The 20,393-nt window shown below is 46.7% G+C and overlaps 1 protein-coding gene across 1 annotated transcript in view; it reads left to right on the top strand.

The window, feature by feature from the left end:
- The window catches only part of LOC311148000 (CREB-binding protein-like), a 78,299-nt gene extending 58,456 nt beyond the window's left edge, over positions 1–19,843 (top strand). Inside the window, exons 13-31 of the mRNA XM_084184876.1 lie at positions 776–976; positions 1,225–1,515; positions 1,912–2,088; positions 2,326–2,515; positions 3,622–3,740; positions 4,283–4,522; positions 6,148–6,236; positions 7,324–7,434; positions 7,833–7,889; positions 8,639–8,716; positions 9,082–9,149; positions 9,318–9,468; positions 9,833–9,979; positions 13,638–13,751; positions 14,112–14,277; positions 14,517–14,684; positions 15,054–15,212; positions 15,550–15,831; positions 16,346–19,843. Of these exons, the coding sequence (XP_084041002.1) occupies positions 776–976; positions 1,225–1,515; positions 1,912–2,088; positions 2,326–2,515; positions 3,622–3,740; positions 4,283–4,522; positions 6,148–6,236; positions 7,324–7,434; positions 7,833–7,889; positions 8,639–8,716; positions 9,082–9,149; positions 9,318–9,468; positions 9,833–9,979; positions 13,638–13,751; positions 14,112–14,277; positions 14,517–14,684; positions 15,054–15,212; positions 15,550–15,831; positions 16,346–18,796 (5,259 nt within the window). The 3' untranslated portion in view covers positions 18,797–19,843. The remainder of the gene's footprint in view (positions 1–775; positions 977–1,224; positions 1,516–1,911; positions 2,089–2,325; positions 2,516–3,621; positions 3,741–4,282; positions 4,523–6,147; positions 6,237–7,323; positions 7,435–7,832; positions 7,890–8,638; positions 8,717–9,081; positions 9,150–9,317; positions 9,469–9,832; positions 9,980–13,637; positions 13,752–14,111; positions 14,278–14,516; positions 14,685–15,053; positions 15,213–15,549; positions 15,832–16,345) is intronic.
- Positions 19,844–20,393: the final 550 nt, after the last annotated feature.

Below are 20,393 nucleotides of genomic sequence, written 5' to 3'. Positions count from 1 at the left end.
TTAAATTATATCAATCTCAACCGTTTATCTTTTCCAGTGATGAAGACATGGATGTCTCATGGTATGGTGTGGTATGCAAAATAGGTGAACTTTGAGCAACTTTATCTCTTGAATGTTTTGGCATTCAGGTCCAAAATGTCACTTTTTGAGGACTTCTACAATGGGCAAATATGTATGGAAGGTTTCGTTCAAATCAAAACGGGTGCTGTCAAAAAATATATACATTCAAATAAATGTAAACTGTAGACTCTTTGTTTCTACTGGAAAAGTGGTTGAGCATTGTATATGTCTTAAATGAGTTGGGTTGGATTTTTACTGTTTATGGTTTTGTACCTTTTAATGTTCCTCTACTTCTGGTTGTTGATGCCTCTCTGCCTTCTGGTTTTTAATCAGCACACTGTTTATTAGTTTATTATGCCCAGGCCTTTCATAAGGACTATTGTCTTGGTGGTGTGTGTGTGTTATTGTATCCCATTCAGACCTGGATTTAAATACTTTTCTAAATCTTTCAAATACTTTGAGCATTTGCTTAAGCCCGCCTGGAGTAACAGATGGGTGGGGTTTGCACTTTTGTGACTATTCTATTGGTTCCATTTCACCAAGTAACCTCAATCAAGCACAGCCTAAGTAAAAAATAAATAAAAAATAAACGTTTTCATATTATTTGAAGTTCTGATCTCATTTAGATGCATAGTTTGTTATTCTTGGCAAGGGCTCAATGTAGAGAGAGAGGTTTCCTCCATATAACGTGTGTGTTCTTTTCTCCATTCTCCAGATGGGCAAGTCCCCATCCAGGATGCCCCAGGTGCAAGGCATGATGGGACAGCACGCCAACAGCATGGTGGGACAGACAGCCAATCAGAGCCAGTTCATGCCCCAGAGCCAGTTCTCCCCCAACACCGCCCCTGGCGGGGGCATGAATATGAACAACGTGGGCTCCCTCGGCCAGCCGCAAGCACAGGCAGCTGTCACTCAGGTGAGGAGGGAAAGACACACACACAGATGGTGCTAGTGATCTGTTGCATTGATCATATCTGCTGTTGGTTTGGTCATATTTGAAGAAGCTGAGTTGTATGGGTTCATGGTTGTCAATATAAGTGTAGTGTTAGAATATGTATGTGTCTGAGTGGGTAGGTTTGTAACAGAGGGTGCGTATGTGTGTGAATATGTAATAGTAGATAGAACTCTAACTGTAACTTCTGTATCCCCCCCCCCATCCAGCAGCAGAACTCTAACCTGTCCCTGGGCCCCCAGCCCCCCCTGCCCCGCGCCACCCCTCCGCCCAACGCCTCAGCTAACCTGCAGCAGCTCCAGCATCCCCACTCCCACCCACCCCCCCAGGCTCAGCCTTCACCGTCCTCCACCCCCACCCACGTCCCCAGCGGCGGCCTCCCCGCCCGGCCCCCCTCGACCCTGGGCATGCAATCCCCTGCCGCCCCCTCTCAGCCGCTCACGCCCCTGCAGCATCAGCAGCCGGGGACCCCCAGCCAGACGCAGCAGCACCCCAGCACGCCGGTAAAACACCTGCTTAGGATCCACAACACTCTTATAGGGACTTCTTCCTGACCTGGTGAACTGACGAGGAGAACTCATGTTATATCCTTTCACTAGGGCCCAGAATGTTTCCTGGTTATATCATATAGTCAGGAAATACATAGATGCTCTTTTTAAAGCACACTTTGTTACTATCAAAGCACCTCAGTGCTCTCATGCAGCTTTTCCACATTTTAAAAGGTATATTGAAGGAACAGCATGCTTGGAGTGATACTAAAGGTTTATTAAGCGGGCAATATGGCGTTTATTTCACATGCCAGCTCTTAATGATTTGTTGTGCCAGTCAACAGTTATAGCCAGCACCCAGCCTTTGCTTTGAAGGGATGATATTAAACATCTCTCATTTTTCCCCTCTAGCTGTCCCAGACGCCAGCCAGTATAGATAACCGCATGCCCACCCCAGGCTCGGTGGCAGAGGTCCACTCCCAACAGGCCCCGCCAGACATGGCCCAAACGGAGCCCAAAGACGAGGATGACGACGAGGACGACGACTGTGGCTCGGGGAAAAAGCAGCCCAGCGACTTCAAAATGGAGGTGAGGACTTAAACTTGTAGTCCTAGAATCAATATTGACTACAAGACTCTTGACCAACCAGAGCCTTCTATTTATATGTACAGTATGAATGCACGTATTCTTGATTGAAATGTTCAAATTCACATGAACTCATCTTGTTTATCTGGTACTGTGGCCTCCGTTGCCCTCCATCTTTCAAAATGTAGTGTCCTACAGATTTGTTTAAGTGCACCCTCTAAATGTAGCTGTGCCCCATAGCAGGATGAAGACACAAAAGACACCAAACCCTTCACGGTCAAGAAGGAGGAGCCAGACGGGGCGGAGCCTAAGCAGGAGCCAAAGGAGATGAAGGAGGAGAAGAAGCCGGAGATTAAGAAGGAACCCGAGGAGGAGGGCGGGGCCAACGGCTCGGCAGCGTCCACCTCCCCCACCCAGAACCGCAAAAAAAGTGAGGACCTGGTTTTGTGTAAAACTAGCCGGGGCCAGGAGTTTTTCCAATTTTTTTCTGACTAGTAGTTTTTCCACAGCTGGTCCTATCTTATTGCATCTCTGGCCTCAGTTATGTTAGTCCTCACCTTTGCCCTGTTTAGTTTAGTTGATTAGGATCCCAATTAGCTACTGCACATGCAGCAGCTACTCTTCCTGGGATCCACATAAAACATACAAATACATGACAAAGTACAGAACAGTAATAGACAAGAACAACAGAAGATATTACATTACATTCAAAATAAAATAAAGAGTTATATATTGGAAAGACGCCAAGAGACAACAAAAATACTATTTACACACTATTCATACATATTCTTATATACAGTTAAATTGATCTTTAGAAAGAGTAGAGGCAATGTGATACAATATGTTGTGTGTTTTTTAAAGCTAAACTTGCTTTTTGCCTGCGTAACCTCCACTATGAGACTGCTCTATGCATAACTGAGCGGCGCATTAAATCTGTTTTTGGTTTGGGTACCGTGAAGAAACCCATAGTGGTGTGACTGGTGTGGTATGTATGTCTGTTTTGAAGTGTATGCAATAGATTATACAAGTGGTTAGGCATTTTCAACACACAAATGTTTCTTAAAAAGACTAGAAGAGAATTAGTACATTTCTCCTCAACCCTCAACCATGAAAGACTATCATGCATGTTGTTGATATTTGTTCTGTGTGTGCTGCTCTGTTCTGAGCCAGCTGCAGCTTTGCTAGGTTTTTCTTTGCTGCACTTGACCATATTACAGGACAGTAATCAAGATGGGATAAGATCAGAGGCTGAACAACTAGTACAGTTGATCTTTGTGTCAAACACAGAACATCTTTTTATAAGACATGCCTCTCTCCCCATCTTCACAACAACTTTGTCAATATGACTTGACCATGATAACGGACCCTGTGAAGACTCTGAAGCGTTCTGAACGTCACAGAGAGAACTAGAATAAATAGAGCTTTCAGGATGCCCCGTTTCCACATGACAGATTATATTTTTGTTCTACATGATACATTTCTATGTTCTACATGATTGATCTGAATAGAGCCCTGACTGCTCTGTCCTCCCTGCAGTCTTTAAGCCAGAGGAGCTGCGCCAGGCCCTGATGCCCACACTAGAGGCCCTCTACAGACAGGACCCAGAGTCTCTGCCCTTCAGACAGCCTGTCGACCCCATGCTGCTGGGCATCCCCGTGAGTACAAACGCACGCGCACACTGCATGTACACACACATATACACAGTATGTACACACACTGCATGTACACACACACACAGTATGTACACACACTGCATGTACACACACACACACACTGCATGTATACACACTTAGATAGTCGTTCACCCTTAGAGTCTCTCTTGATTGGCTATGCCTAGTCATGTATTGATATGAAAACAAATGACAAATCTTTAAAATGATTGACTCGTTACTCAGTTCTATACAGATTTCATAAATATGTGCCGAGGCTCAATAAGGATTAAGGATCTCTCTCATATCCATGTCCATATCATTCTGGTCAGTGATACAATGCAAATTCGAATGATGCTGACGATCAATATCAGTTAAGCTCTCTCTCATAACCAGATTTCATTGATTGTACTGAAGCTTGATAGTGAATGATAAAGCACTCTCATAACCATGTCAGTCTTGTCAAGACACAATGCAACGCTGATTCCTGTGACTGTACTGTCAATATCACTTAGCTCTCTTCTAACCATTCCCCTCCACCCCCCCAGGACTACTTTGACATAGTGAAGAAACCTATGGACCTGTCCACTATAAAGCGTAAGCTGGACACAGGTCAGTACCAGGAACCCTGGCAGTACGTGGAAGACATCTGGGTCATGTTCAACAACGCCTGGATCTACAACCGCAAGACGTCCCGCGTCTACAAGTACTGCTCCAAGCTGGCCGAGGTGTTCGAGCTGGAGATAGACCCCGTCATGGTCAGCCTGGGGTACTGCTGCGGCAGGAAGGTGAGACGGAAAGGGAGGGAAGGAGGAGGGATGTTGGTGGAGGAAAGCGAAGGAGTAGAGCGGGAGGTTAGATGTGTTTGAGCTGGAGATAAACCCCGTCAAGGTCAGTCTGGGCTACTGCTGCAGCAGGAAGGTGAGGCTGAGGGAGTGGAGGAAGAGGAAGGGAGGAAGGGATGCTACAAGTTTTGTGATCTGGAGAAACTCCGATCTAACTGTAGGTTATTGTTAGGGCTAGGAGAAACTCTCAGCTCTAACTAACTATAGGTTATCGTTAGGCCCTGGAGAAACTCTCAGCTCTAACTGTAGGTTATCGTTAGGGCCAGGATAAACTCTCAGCTCTAACTATCTGTAGGTTATCGTTAGGGCCAGGAGGAACTCTCAGCTCTAACTATCTGTAGGTTATCGTTAGGGCCAGGAGAAACTCTCAGCTCTAACTATCTGTAGGTTATCGTTAGGGCCAGGAGAAACTCTCAGCTCTAACTGTAGGTTATCGTTAGGGCCAGGAGAAACTCTCAGCTCTAACTAACTATAGGTTATCGTTAGGCCCTGGAGAAACTCTCAGCTCTAACTATCTGTAGGTTATCGTTAGGGCCAGGAGAAACTCTCAGCTCTAACTAACTGTAGGTTATCGTTAGGGCCAGGAGAAACTCTCAGCTCTAACTATCTGTAGGTTATCGTTAGGGCCAGGAGAAACTCTCAGCTCTAACTATCTGTAGGTTATCGTTAGGGCCAGGAGAAACTCTCAGCTCTAACTATCTGTAGGTTATCGTTAGGGCCAGGAGAAACTCTCAGCTCTAACTATCTGTAGGTTATCGTTAGGGCCAGGAGAAACTCTCAGCTCTAACTATCTGTAGGTTATCGTTAGGGCCAGGAGAAACTCTCAGCTCTAACTAACTATAGGTTATCGTTAGGCCCTGGAGAAACTCTCAGCTCTAACTGTAGGTTATCGTTAGGACCAGGAGTTGTTCCTGCCCACATGAAATAGGAAGAACTTGTGTCCCTTGATATGGGCCTGTTAGGCAGCTTTGGGCTGTAGACATCCTCAAGGTGGGAAACCATGTCACATTGCTGCTGCTGACCTACTGTCTTTCAAGAGGACGTTCTTTCTACAGTGCCCTGCAATTACACAACACATCCCTAACTAACCCCTCCAGACATGCATAACCGTGCGCTGCTGTGTTTACGGTGTGACAGACAGCAACCTGTATGACCCCATGGCTAGAGGGTGTTTTTACTGGGTAACATTAGCATTGACCTACAGCGGTCCTTACAAAGATTTGAACACTTGACTTGACATGATGAACGTTTTGACTCCCTGTGGCACTTGTGACACGGAGTGTGATTCACAAATGGCACCCTATTCCCTATGTAGTGCACTATACCCAATGGGCCCTGGTCAAAAGTAGTGCACTACATAGGGAATAGAGTGCCATTTGGGACGCATACCTGGGACTATGCGTACCAGTGAAAGGAGAACTTTCAGAGGAACACTAGGGTTTAATTTGGGGGGAATCTGTCGACAGGTCTGACCGGCTGAATGCTAAACAGTGTAGAAGTAGAATGGACCTAACAATGTCTCAACAACAGTGTCTCCACTAACCCTTTCTCTCTGTGCTCCTCCACAGTATGAGTTCTCACCCCAGACCCTCTGCTGCTATGGCAAGCAGCTGTGCACCATCTCCAGAGACGGCACCTACTACAGCTACCAGAACAGGTAAGACCACACGCCGGGGGGGTACGGAGCTGAGTGGGGGGGAGGAAAGAGAGAGAGGGGGGTAAGTAGGCAGGACTGGTTCTACTGAGAAGGAAAGGGGGAGATGAGGAAAGAGAAGGGGACTAGGGTTGTGCTCTCACAGCATATTGTAATGTTAGTTTAGGTACATGAAAAACAATGAATATTTATGATGAGAGTATTCTAAGATGGTATTTCACCAGAGGGGTTGGTACATACTGCATACTATATACTGGAAGTGTTACATGGTGTTAAACGGAGTGTAGCCTACATAGACAGTATCTTAGGTTTCCCTGCAAGCCCGATGTGCTGCAATATCAGCAGCACTGCTCCCCCTGCTGTTCACAAATTGCTAATGCACTTAACTAGCCCCAAATATTGCATCCATTCCGATGCATTGCAGTTGCATGTAGTACAGTTATTCTCAGCTCAGCGCAATGAGGCTAGTTAGGGTTAACTACTTTATCCCTTCTGGAAGCAAGTTGATGCATTTTACCCAAATTTAAGAAGTAATTTCAACAAAAAGTGTTCTTATGAAAAGATGACAAGGAGAGGTGTTCCATATGTCTGTGATGTGTTCTGGGTGCTTCCCCCTCTCTCACGTACATCACCAGAGCTGGCATTCACTCTAACAGTCTCTCCCAACAGACATCATTATCATATCATATGCCTGCGTGTTACTAAAGCTTTATGTGGAGAAGTAGTGGAACTTTGTAGTTCAGCGAAGTCGTAATACTTAGTAGTATGGCTATTAAAATGTACTAATGAATTACTTTGCTCATATAAATATTAATGTTATTACTGTCAACATAGTTAGCATTCCTGTGTTATTTCATTATGCTTGTGTGTGAATGACTGTCATGACCGTTCCCATGGTGACTAACGTGTTCTACCTTCACTCTGCCGTGTCTGCTTGTCTCTGTCCTCTTGTCTCTGTCCTCTTGTCTCTGTCCTCTTGTCTCTGTCCGCTGCCTGTGTTATGCTGTGCCATTCTACCATCCATCCTGCCACCCGTGTGCTGGTTTGCCAACTTTCCCTGTGCTTCTGCCATTGTGTGTGCCCGCTCCAGCTCACCCAAATATGGCCTTGTTGCCGACAGGTATCACTTCTGTGAGAAGTGCTTCAACGAGATCCAGGGCAACAGCGTCACCCTGGGAGACGACCCGGCACAGCCACAGACGTAAGTTTGTTGTGGAATCTGTGGTAAAGTTTTTGTCAATACATTGAAAAATACAGGGAAAGAATACTGGGTTTGATTCGGATTAGTTGCGTAGGTGTTTTTGACGACATTCTGGGGCGAATCCTAACTTTCACTTAACTTGAATTTTCACTTAGTCTCCCATTGATATCAATGCATGACTAAATGAAAATTATGTTAGTGGCAGTAACCGTCCTTAAGTCTCCACTGATTCCATCTTTCCCTAGTGGATATCCTTAGTCCATAATGACTATAAATACTGGTCCGGAAGTGGTAGACTAAGCTAATTATAGTCAAATCTGTATTGATATGAGTGGGCTGCATGTTTAGAGTATCAGAACTGATTCTATCTGGTCACCCGTTGTCTCTCCATCCTCCAGTATGATCTCTAAAGACCAGTTTGAAAAAAAGAAGAACGACATGTTGGATCCAGAACCGTGAGTATTTGTGTACCTGAACCTTAACGTCTCAACCTGTTTACGTTTGATGGGCTTTTAGCCCTTTTCATTCTGCTTTAAAGCTTCTAAATCCGTTGGCTTTGAGACATCATGGTATTGAGTAGACAGTACAGTATGCATCACAGTATTGGATTTATTTGGACCATTTAAAAACACAAGTCAGCCACACAAGTTGATACACTGCATTTCAAATAATTGAGGATGAAAGTATTGTCCTGAGAGGAGAAATCTGTGCCAAACAAAGAAATTAAAGTAAATAACCATTGATGGTGAATAGTGTATGGGCCTTGTCTCTTGCACTTCTCCCTCGCGTTTTCTGTTCAATCACAGAGCATGAGATGACCGCCCCAAGTACATGGGCAATGGTGGCCGCAAAAGTGTTTAAAATTCGGTGAAAATTCTAATTTATATTTTATGTAACTGGCTGCATTACTGTCAGTCACTGACATTTACCGCTGTACATTTTTAAAGGGGTGTATATCAAGGTTCGGGGTCAATTCGATTTCAATTGCGAATTTAATGAATTGAAGTCACTTCCTGAATTGACCCAACTCTTGTACATACAGTTATCCAATGTATCAGTGTTTTGTCTCATGCCCATATGTCAGTCATCTGTTGCATCTATTGCCCACTCTGCAAAATCTGTGCAACAATAAAGTGTCTTCTTGGAGACTGAGGTGTTGGTGTCCCTTCTCTGACCAGCCTTCTCTCTCTCTTTCCTCACACAGGTTTGTTGAATGTAAAGACTGTGGACGGAAGATGCACCAGATCTGTGTGCTGCATTATGATGTCATCTGGCCATCGGGGTAAGCCTTGTTCCCTGTTCTCATTTATTAATTTTTTTTATTTTACCTTTATTTAACTAGGCAAGTCAGTTAAGAACAAATTCTTATTTACAATGACGGCCTACACCGGCCAAACCCGGACGACGCTGGGCCAATTGTGCGCCGCCCTATGGGCCTCCCAATCACGGCCGGTTGTGATACAGCCTGGAATCGAACCAGGGGGTCTGTAGTGACGCCTCAAGCACTGAGATGCAGTGCCTTAGACCGCTGCGCCACTCGGGAGCTCATGTACCCCTTAACAGACTAACACCACTATATGTCTTCTGATCAGTGTTGATGATATGCTTCAACAAGCTATTTGACATTTCCACTTATCTTTCCCTCAGCTTCATTTGCGACAACTGTCTGAAGAAGTCCGGTAAGACGAGAAAGGATAACAAGTTTGCAGCCAAAAGTAAGTTTGAGTGTGTGTTGAATAATTGTGGCGATCTGAGTGGATCCACCATTGTATGTGTGATCAGAGTTATTTCAGTAACTCGTGATGAGGATGTGAGTTTTGATATGACCTGCATCTGTATAACCTGTAGGACAACTAAAGTATTTGATGGCATCTGTCTCGCAGGGCTACAGACGACGAGGTTGGGAATGTACATCGAGGACCGGGTGAATAAGTACTTGAAGAGGCAGAACCATCCTGAGGCCGGGGAGGTGTTTGTTCGGGTGGTGGCCAGCTCCGACAAAAATGTTGAGATCAAACCTGGCATGAAATCTAGGTAAGGAAGGACTGCAGCTGGTACAACAGTGAAATGGACCCTTATCAATACTTTAAAAATTGTTTTATTGGACATGAGGTTGAGAGATTATTATTATAATAAAGTTGTCTTCCAAGAGTTGCTCCAATATATGTTTCTCATCTTCAGTTTGCTCCTTTGTTCATGCACCTTGGTTGGAAAGGGATGGAGCGGTAGTGTTCTTGATAGTGCTGAGGAGTTTCTGTGGCAGAAGGAGTCTACACCGTTAATGATGAGTGATGTTCCATGTGGTTGTGGATGTGGTGATTTCTCCCTTACTAGTAAAAGCACTATATAAATCTGTTTAATTCACAAATTAATTGATTAGCTGTGTTTGTCTCCCCAGGTTCGTGGACTCGGGTGAAATGCAGGAGACCTTCCCTTACAGAACCAAAGCACTTTTTGCGTTTGAGGAGATTGACGGCGTGGACGTGTGTTTCTTCGGCATGCACGTCCAGGAGTACGGCTCCGAGTGCGCCTTCCCCAACACCAGGTAAACACTTTATAACCTAGTAATAACACAACATAATACACTCCTTCCCCAACACCAGGTAAACACTTTATAACCTAGTAATAACACAACATAATACACGCCTTCCCCAACACCAGGTAAACACTTTATAACCTAGTAATAACACAACATAATACACGCCTTCCCCAACACCAGGTAAACACTTTATAACCTAGTAATAACACAACATAATACACTCCTTCCCCAACACCAGGTAAACACTTTATAACCTAGTAATAACACAACATAATACACTCCTTCCCCAACACCAGGTAAACACTTTATAACCTAGTAATAACACAACATAATACACTCCTTCCCCAACACCAGGTAAACACTTTATAACCTAGTAATAACACAACATAATACACTCCTTCCCCAACACCAGGTAAACACTTTATAACCTAGTAATAACACAACATAATACACTCCTTCCCCAACACCAGGTAAACACTTTATAACCTAGTAATAACACAACATAATACACGCCTTCCCCAACACCAGGTAAACACTTTATAACCTAGTAATAACACAACATAATACACTCCTTCCCCAACACCAGGTAAACACTTTATAACCTAGTAATAACACAACATAATACACTCCTTCCCCAACACCAGGTAAACACTTTATAACCTAGTAATAACACAACATAATACACTTCTTAAAATACACTCCTTCCCCAACACCAGGTAACTTCAGAATGAGGAGAAGGAGGATGGTGATAATATATGTAGTATTATTTTAAAGAGTAGAGTATATACTGTTCTGAACAGTAGCCTACGTAATTGAGTATTGGAAGACTTAAGAGTGGAAGGCTTGCGATTCTCTGCAAAGTGGACCAGCTTAGCTATAGTTGCCAGTGTAACACACCTAGTTAACCAGGTTAGCTGTAGTTGCCAGTAGCTACAGTATCTCACAAAAGTGAGTACACCCCTCACATTTTTGTAAATATTTGAGTATATCTTTTCATGTGACAACACTGAAGAAATGACACTTTGCTACAATGTAAAGTAGTGAGTGTACATTTTGTATAACTGTACATTTGCTGTCCCCTCAAAATAACTCAACACACAGCCATTAATGTCTAAACCGCTGGCAACAAAAGTGAGTACACCCCTAAGTGAAAATGTCCAAATTGGGCCCAATTAGCCATTTTCCCTCCCCGGTGTCATGTGACTCGTTAGTGTTACAAGGTCTCAGGTGTGAATGGGGAGCAGGTGTGTTAAATTTGGTGTCATCGCTCTCACACTCCCTCATACTGGTCACTGGAAGTTCAACATGGCACCTCATGGCAAAGAACTCTCTGAGGATCTGAAAAAAAGAATTGTTGCTCTACATAAAGATGGCCTGGGCTATAAGAAGATTGCCAAGACCCTGAAACTGAGCTGCAGCACGGTGGCCAAGACCCAGGACAGGTTCCACTCAGAACAGGCGTCGCCATGGTCGACCAAAGAAGTTGAGTGCACGTGCTCAGCGTCATATCCAGAGGTTGTCTTTGGGAAATAGACGTATGAGTGCTGCCAGCATTGCTGCAGAGGTTGAAGGGGTGGGGGGGTCAGTCTGTCAGTGCTCAGACCATACGCCGCACACTGCATCAAATTGGTCTGCATGGCTGTCGTCCCAGAAGGAAGCCTCTTCTAAAGATGATGCACAAGAAAGCCCGCAAACAGTTTGCTGAAGACAAGCAGACTAAGGACATGGATTACTGGAACCATGTCCTGTGGTCTGATGAGACCAAGATAAACTTATTTGGTTCAGATAGTGTCAAGCGTGTGTGGCGGCAACCAGGTGAGGAGTACAAAGACAAGTGTGTCTTGCCTACAGTCAAGCATGGTGGTGGGAGTGTCATGGTCTGGGGCTGCATGAGTGCTGCCGGCACTGGGGAGCTACAGTTCATTGAGGGAACCATGAATGCCAACATGTACTGTGACATACTGAAGCAGAGCATGATCCCCTCCCTTCGGAGACTGGGCCGCAGAGCAGTATTCCAACATGATAACGACCCCAAACACACCTCCAAGACGACCACTGCCTTGCTAAAGAAGCTGAGGGTAAAGGTGATGGACTGGCCAAGCATGTCTCCAGACCTAAACCCTATTGAGCATCTGTGGGGCATCCTCAAACGGAAGGTGGGGGAGTGCAAGGTCTCTAACATCCACCAGCTCCGTGATGTCATCATGGAGGAGTGGAAGAGGACTCCAGTGGCAACCTGTGAAGCTCTGGTGAACTCCATGCCCAAGAGGGTTAAGGCAGTGCTGGAAAATGATGGTGGCCACACAAAATATTGACACTTTGGGCCCAATTTGGACATTTTCACTTAAGGGTGTACTCACTTTTGTTGCCAGCGGGTTAGACATTAATGGCTGTGTGTTGAGTTATTTTGAGGGGACAGCAAATTTACACTGTTATACAAGCTGTACACTCACTACCTTACATTGTAGCAAAGTGTGATTTCTTCAGTGTTGTCACATGATAAGATATACTCAAATATTTACAAAAATGTGAGGGGTACTGTATGTTTCCATTAACTTGTCCAGAGATTTTTAGACATTTAGAAAGTTTGCATAGAACATAAATGTGAGAATTGCATGCTACGGTGCGTTTCCATTTAACTATCTTGTCGATTTAAAAACAGCTGGATGTAATGACATCACACCCCCCAAAAAATATGTTTTTGCAAAAGTCTACAGTGTAGAATAAAAATTAAGTGGTTGAAGTGTTTCCATTCCCCATTTAGGCAAATTGCGCATTAGACCTAATACATTGGCGACAGCCTGTAGCCTATGCCCTCCCACATATCTGTTTCATGTAGCCCGCAAAAGCCAGCATGACTAATATTTGCAATTTTCTAATAATTCGCATGTGCTTAAGTATCGCCATCGTGAGACTCCTGTAGATCTGAAATAATTGGATGGTGAAACTTGCCAGCCAACCAGAAAAGCAAGGCAAAGCAATTCAGGCATTATTGAAAGTCAGGACAATCCTTATACTTGACATTTTTTATTTTGCAAGCAGGAGGCAGCTCAGCTGGTAGAGCACGGCGCTTGTAACGCCAAGGTAGTGGGTTCGATCCCCGGGACCACCCATACACAAAAATGTATGCACGCATGACTGTAAGTCGCTTTGGATAAAAGCGTCTGCTAAATGGCATATTAATTAATTAATTAATTAATATTAATATTTAAATTAATAATAGTTAAATGTGGAGTTGAGCTTTAGTTATGTGATGACATCACGTGCACCACGTACCTTAAAAATAATTATTCGATCATCATTTATTCTGAAAAAACAGTTTCCATCATTTGTCGCAATAAAGAAAGTTTGACAAAAGAAAATTCCACCCTTGTCGAACGTATCAAAAGTTGTCGATCTTTAGGAAATGTATCCTATATCTGCAGTTTCCATTACACATTCCGCAAAGGTTTTTTTGTTGCAACATTTATTTTGTCGAATAAACCTGGGTCAATGGAAAACGGCCTAGTGACACACCTAGTTAACCAGGTTAGCTGTAGTTATCAGTGTAACACACCTAGTTAACCAGGTTAGCTGTAGTTATCAGTGTAACACACCTAGTTAACCAGGTTAGCTGTAGTTATCAGTGTAACGCACCTAGTGTTTCTCCTTGTCTTCTCTCCAGACGGGTTTACATATCGTATCTGGACAGTATTCACTTCTTCAAGCCCCGGGCGTTGAGGACAGCAGTCTACCACGAGATCTTGATAGGGTATCTGGAGTATGTCAAGAAACTCGGGTAGGTTTTCAATACCAGGGACAAACACCCCCATTCAATCATCACATTGCTTTTCCATCTTAAAATACATATTGGGCTGGTTTCCTGGACACAGATTTAGCCTAGTTCTGGACTAAAAAACACTTTCAGTGGAGAATATTCCAATGAACATGCTTCTTAGTCCAGGACTAGGATTAATTTATGTCTGGAAAACCATCCCAGTGTGTGTCCAGGCAAGTTTAGGAATAACTAAATCTCGATTACATACTCATATTGCAATAATTTCTTAACGAAGAATATTCCCAAGATATTTGTCTCAGTACCTTGAAATACGTGATGTTGAACCTAAAAGCCGTCTTCTCCCTCCCTGGTCCCGTGCAGGTATGTGTATGGTCATATCTGGGCGTGCCCCCCCAGTGAAGGGGACGACTACATCTTCCACTGCCACCCGCAGGACCAGAAGATCCCCAAGCCCAAGAGGCTGCAGGAGTGGTACAGGAAGATGCTGGAGAAGGCCTTCGCAGAGAGGATCCTACATGATTTCAAGGTGAGACAAGAAGGGGACCCTGGCTGTGTTCATTATGCGCCAAACAGAAGGCAAAGGATTGAAACTCGGAGGGAATCGTCTGGACTTGATACAATAAGAAATTGTCTTTTATAATGGTTTCTGTCATGGGCCCATGCTTACTTTTCTTATTAAATGCTGTTTGAGTGTGGCATTATCCCGCACCATCATCCCCATCTGTACAGTCTAAGTAACAGGCGTCGTCTCTCTGTCTTCTCCAGGACATCTTCAAGCAGGCCACGGAGGACCGTATTACCAGTGCCAACGAGATGCCCTACTTCGAAGGCGACTTCTGGCCCAACGTGCTGGAGGAAAGCATCAAGGAGCTGGAGCAGGAGGAGGAGGAGAGGAAGAAGGAGGAGAACGTGGCCTCCTGCGAGACCCCCGAGGTAAGACTGAGTGCTGACAGGGAGTGCTTTGTACGATGGAGGGGTGGACCCAATCCGACCCCTAGACACCATGTCCTATGAATTTGTAGAGGTCTCAGAGGATTTCATTGGTGTAAGCAGTACAGCGAAAACTTCTACCTATCAGAGGAGAGGGCAGATGATGTTTTCTGATCCGGTGTCAGATTTCTGTCCTCCTGTCTGTAGGATTTAAACGCTTTCGACAGCCACTTGGTCAAAACATGTCACCGACTTGTTCTTTTTTTTGCCATTTATTTATGGCCATGTGTCCTCCATCGCCTCTGTTAACAGCGCGTTCTCTCTCTCTCTCCCTCCCTCCCTCCCTCCCTCCCTCCCTCTCTCTCTCATCAGCACACTGCCGACAGCAAAAACGCCAAGAAGAAGAACAGTAAGAAGACCAATAAAAACAAGGGCAGCGTGAGCCGAGCCAATAAGAAGAAGCCCGGCATGCCCAATGTAGCCAACGACCTGTCCCAGAAGCTCTACTCCACCCTGGAGAAACACAAGGAGGTAGGCATCACTCACTCACTCCACCCGCTCCTATAACACTGCTGTTGTATTCTGTTCATACAGTCTGTGGTTGTAGTGGGGGAAATACTATGTAAAGCCCTGTTACCTTCCTCATCTCTCACTCCTTTAGTTCAGTTGATCACAGTTTTGTAAGGACTTCTGTGGTCACAGTATCTGTAGAGGCTCTGATCCAATATTCACATCCAATATTCACACTAGCATACCACTTAGATTGAAGCAATGCATTGAACATTCATTCTAACTGGTGTACTTGTCTGATTATCTGATGACTCATGTCTCCCTCTCTCTCTACCTCCCTCTCCACCCTCTCCCTCAGGTGTTCTTTGTGATCCACCTGCACGCGGGACCCTCGGTCAACACCCTCCCCCCCATCATGGACCCAGATCCCCTGCTGACCTGCGACCTGATGGACGGCCGCGACGCCTTCCTCACCCTGGCCCGGGACAAGCACTGGGAGTTCAGTTCTCTGCGGAGGTGCAAGTGGAGCACCATGTGTATGTTGGTGGAGCTGCACAACCAGGGCCAGGACCGCTTCGTCTACACCTGCAACGAGTGTAAACACCACGTGGAGACACGCTGGCACTGCACCGTCTGCGAGGTAAGCCAGGGGGCGATAGTGCCGATTCATCACACATGCACCAACACACACACACGCTCTTACAGAATGTAATACATGTATATTGTCAGTTCGATTTTTGAAAACTAGAACCAAAGAATGTACTTTATTGTATGTTTATTTCACTTTAAAATGTTGCATTTAGGAAGTATATTACTTTTTGGCTGTTTTTAGACATTGATATAGTGTACTCTGTCACACATTGCTCTTGTATGATGCTAATACTTCACTCTGAAAAAGTTAACTTAGGGCATCATTTATTCAAAGTATATGTTAACGTTGGGGTGGGTATTATGCATATTCTCAAGCAGGAATTTTGCTAAGACTGTCTGGGAGTGGTTTGAGTGGGGAGGGTGAAACTGAAAATTAGCTGTTATTGGCAGAGTTGTGATTAAATGTCATCACATTTGTTACAAGTTGGTGCAGGTGTGCGTGTGTAACCATAGAAATATTATTATGAGTGTAACCGTGATATGTGTTCTTCTCTCTCTCACAGGACTTTGACCTATGCATCAACTGCTACGCTGCCAAGGGCCACGAGCACAAGATGGTTAAGTGGGGCCTCGGGCTGGACGACGACAGCAACGGAGCGGGTGGCGCCGGGGCTGAGGCCTCCCAGAGCCCCCAAGAATCCCGTCGCCTCTCCATCCAGCGCTGCATCCAGTCCCTGGTCCACGCCTGTCAGTGCCGCAATGCCAACTGCTCGCTGCCCTCGTGCCAGAAGATGAAGCGCGTGGTGCAGCACACCAAAGGATGCAAGCGCAAGACCAACGGCGGCTGCCCCGTGTGCAAGCAGCTCATCGCCCTGTGCTGCTACCATGCCAAGCACTGCCAGGAGAACAAGTGTCCTGTGCCCTTCTGTCTGAACATCAAGCACAAGCTGAGGCAGCAGCAGCTCCAGCACCGCTTACAACAGGCTCAGATGATGAGGAGAAGAATGGCCACCATGGCCGGGAGGGGCATGGCGCCCCAGAGCCTGCCGTCGCCACCAACCTCTTCCACCCCCGGCACCCCAACCTCGGGCGGGCAGACCCCCAACACGCCCACCCACACTCCCCAGCCGTCCTTACCCAACAACCAGCCCCAGCAGCAGCCGCCCCCCAACGTGACCGCTGGCATGGCCCAACAACAACCCGGCTTCCCCAACAACGGGCGCACCAGCCAGCCGCCAACGCCGGTTCCACAAGGGGGAAAGCCGGGGCCCCAGTCTTCCCCCCTACATCAGGTGCAGTCGCCCCTGCCCAACATGCCCCCCCAACAACAACAACAACTGATGCCCCCCCAACAACAACAACAACAGCCCCCGCTGGCCGCTCTGAAGATGGCCCGGCACATAGAGATGGTGGCCAAGGCCAAGCAGCAACAACAACAACAACAACAACAACAACAACAACAACAACAGAACTACAACATGAACATGCCCAACGGTGTGCCCATAAACCATCCCCGCATGGTGGGGCCTATGCAGGGCCAGATGGGGCCAGGGCAGATGATGGGGCCCCGGGGCCCCCAGGTGATGCAGGCCATGCAGCAGCAGGGCCAGTGGGGCCCCCAGGGGGGGATGCAGCAGAACCCCCTCCAGAACCCCCAGGCAGTCCAACAACAGCAGCAAGGCATCCCCCAGCAAGGTGGCCCAATGGCCCCCCAACAGGCTCAGGGAAACCCCACACAGTTGATGCAGCAGCGGCCCATGATGCAGCAGCAGCCCGGCCTTCAGATGCCTGGTGGGGTCCAGATGCCCCCCCAGGCCCCCTCTCAGCAGCAGGGCATGACTCCCCAGCAACAGGGGGGCATGCCCCGGGGCATCCCGGGAAACATCGCCCCCAACGCCCTCCAGGACCTCCTGAGGACCCTCAAGTCGCCCAGCTCTCCCCAGCAGCAGCAGCAGGTGCTCAACATCCTCAAGTCCAACCCCCACCTCATGGCCGCCTTCATCAAGCAGCGCACGGCCAAGTACCAGGCCAGCCAACTACCGGGCCAGCAGCAGCAGAACCCCCAACAACAACCGCAGAACCCCCAGGCGATGCTGGGAGGCCATGCTGGGATGCAAGCCATGGCTGCTGCCATGCAGGCTGGGGCGGTGCAGCAGAGGCCGGGGTTGGGCATGCCTCCCCAGCAGCAGCAGCCTGGCCCTCAGCAGGTTGGTGGCCCCCAGGGCATGGCCGCCATGGGCCCCCAGGGACAACAGCTGATGAACACCGCCGCACACAACGGCAACCCCCAGCTCTACCGCAGGCAGCTGCTCCGGATGCAACAGATGCAGCAACAACAGCAGCAGCAGCAACAACAGCAGCAACAACAACAACAACAACAGCAAGGAGCCATGCCCCAGGGCCTTCCAGGGCAGTTCACCCAGCAGCAGGGAGGGGCAGCCAGCTACTCCCAGCTCCGCATGCAGCAACAGATGGCCATGCAGCTCCCCCCCATGGCCCAGATGGGGCAGTCCGGCATGGACGGGCCCCAGGCCCAGAACCTCCTCCAGCAGAGGATGCTCCAGCAGCAACAGCAGATGCTGAAGCAGCAGATGGGTTCTTCAGCCCAGGCCAACTCCATGAGCCCCCAGCCCCACATGCTCCAAGGACAGCCCCAGGGAGGAGCTCACCTGCCTGGCCAGGCCATGGGCAACACCCTGGGCAACCAGGTGAGGTCTCCAGCCCCGGTGCAGTCGCCCCACCCTCCCTCACAGCAGCCGCCACATTCCAGCCCCTCCCCCCGGATACAGCCCCATCCCTCGCCCCAGCACGCCAACCTCCACTCCGGCTCACCCCACCCCAGTCTGGGTGGCCCCATGCCAGGCTCCATGGACCAGGGACACATGGGCACGCCCGAGCAGAGCGCCATGCTCCCGCAGCTTAACACACCCAACCGTGGCGGGCTGAGCAATGACTTGAATATGGTGGGTGGCACCACAGGAGACTCACTCGAGAAGTTTGTTGAAGGATTGTAGCATTTTGTGACGAGAGACTCAAAAGGCCTTGTTTTGTTTTCTGTGTTTTCCACAAATATGTTTTTGTACTGACTGCTATGTAAAGAGATGAGTCAGATGAGGCCTAAGGACTGTGAACCTTTCCTTAAACCAAGGGACTGCTATTTCTTCCAACAAAACGGAGGGATTTGAATAATTATTGCTGTTTAAAGAGGAGAATGGGGGAAAAATAACACAAATATATTTTTGGGTTCAGACCAGCCATGAAAATAATTTTGTTCTGGGCTTTCTGTTTGTTTTAATTGTTTATTTTATTTTGTTATGTCTCTGGACTTTTTAAAAGAAACCTTCAAAACAAAAGTCTTTCATTTTATTATTCAATGTTTTTATTTCGTACCTTTGCAAAAAAAAAAAAAATCATAGCGTTTTTGTGTTGAAGATTGTAAAATAATTTTGTCTGGGAACTTTTTGTGCCAGGTTTTGCCTCTTCGCTCCCTCTTCATTCCTGGCTAATTTATTATTCTAATGTACCATTTTTCAAAAAGGACACATGCCTTTGGGTGAGACTTATTTTCTTTCTGTACTGCAGAAGAGTCCTTGGGATATTAACGTATTTGTATAGAGCTAGGAACTATCGCACACCCAAACGCCACATTCAGGTGTGCAAAACTGAGACTCGCACAAATGCTCGTTCGTCCAAAGGTGCCGGAATGTTAATTTTCTACTGGCTTGGAACCAGTATTTCTGTCTTTCAGATGTTGGACATCTTTGTTGCTTTGTTTCTCCTTCGATCTAAAGAATCTGAAGTCTTGATCCCCCTGAGCTTAACTGTGGTGGGGGGTGTACCTTTTGGACTGCTTGCTGATTTGTGATTGGAGAGCGTTCTGTGCATCTTTTTTCCTCTTGCATTAAACTTGAATTGAGGTGGAAGTGTTCACTATTGTAAATCATGCAGGTTGACAATGTAAATATGCAGAAAAATAAGAATGAATCACTGTACAAACTGGTTAAAAATGACTCATTTCGTACTTATATACCATATTGTTAAATAAACTGTGTGCAAACAGACAACAATGGAGTTTGTATATTTTACATTTTTACATTTACATTTACGTCATTTAGCAGACGCTCCTATCCAGAGCGACTTACAAATTGGTGCATTCACCTTATAGCCAGTGGGATAACCACTTTACAATGTTTTTATTTTTATTTTTTGGGGGTGGGGTAAGGGGGGGTAGAAGGATTACTTTATCCTATCCCAGGTATTCCTTAAAGAGGTGGGATTTCAAGTGTCTCCGGAAGGTGGTGAGTGACTCCGCTGTCCTGGTGTCGTGAGGGAGCTTGTTCCACCATTGGGGTGCCAGAGCAGCGAACAGTTTTGACTGGGCTGAGCGGGAACTGTGCTTCCGCAGAGGTAGGGGGGCCAGCAGGCCAGAGGTGGATGAACGCAATGCCCTCGTTTGGGTGTAGGGACTGATCAGAGCCTGAAGGTACGGCGGTGCCGTTCCCCTCACAGCTCTGTAGGCAAGCACCATGGTCTTGTAGCAGATGCGAGCTTCAACTGGAAGCCAGTGGAGTGTGCAGAGGAGCGGGGTGACGTGAGAGAACTTGGGAAGGT

This window comes from Coregonus lavaretus (genome assembly GCF_964263955.1).
Source record: "Coregonus lavaretus genome assembly, chromosome: 2".
NCBI classification, from domain to species: Eukaryota; Metazoa; Chordata; class Actinopteri; order Salmoniformes; family Salmonidae; genus Coregonus; species Coregonus lavaretus.
Note: the sequence above shows the minus strand (reverse complement) of the source record. Positions and strands in the feature narration are given on the sequence as shown.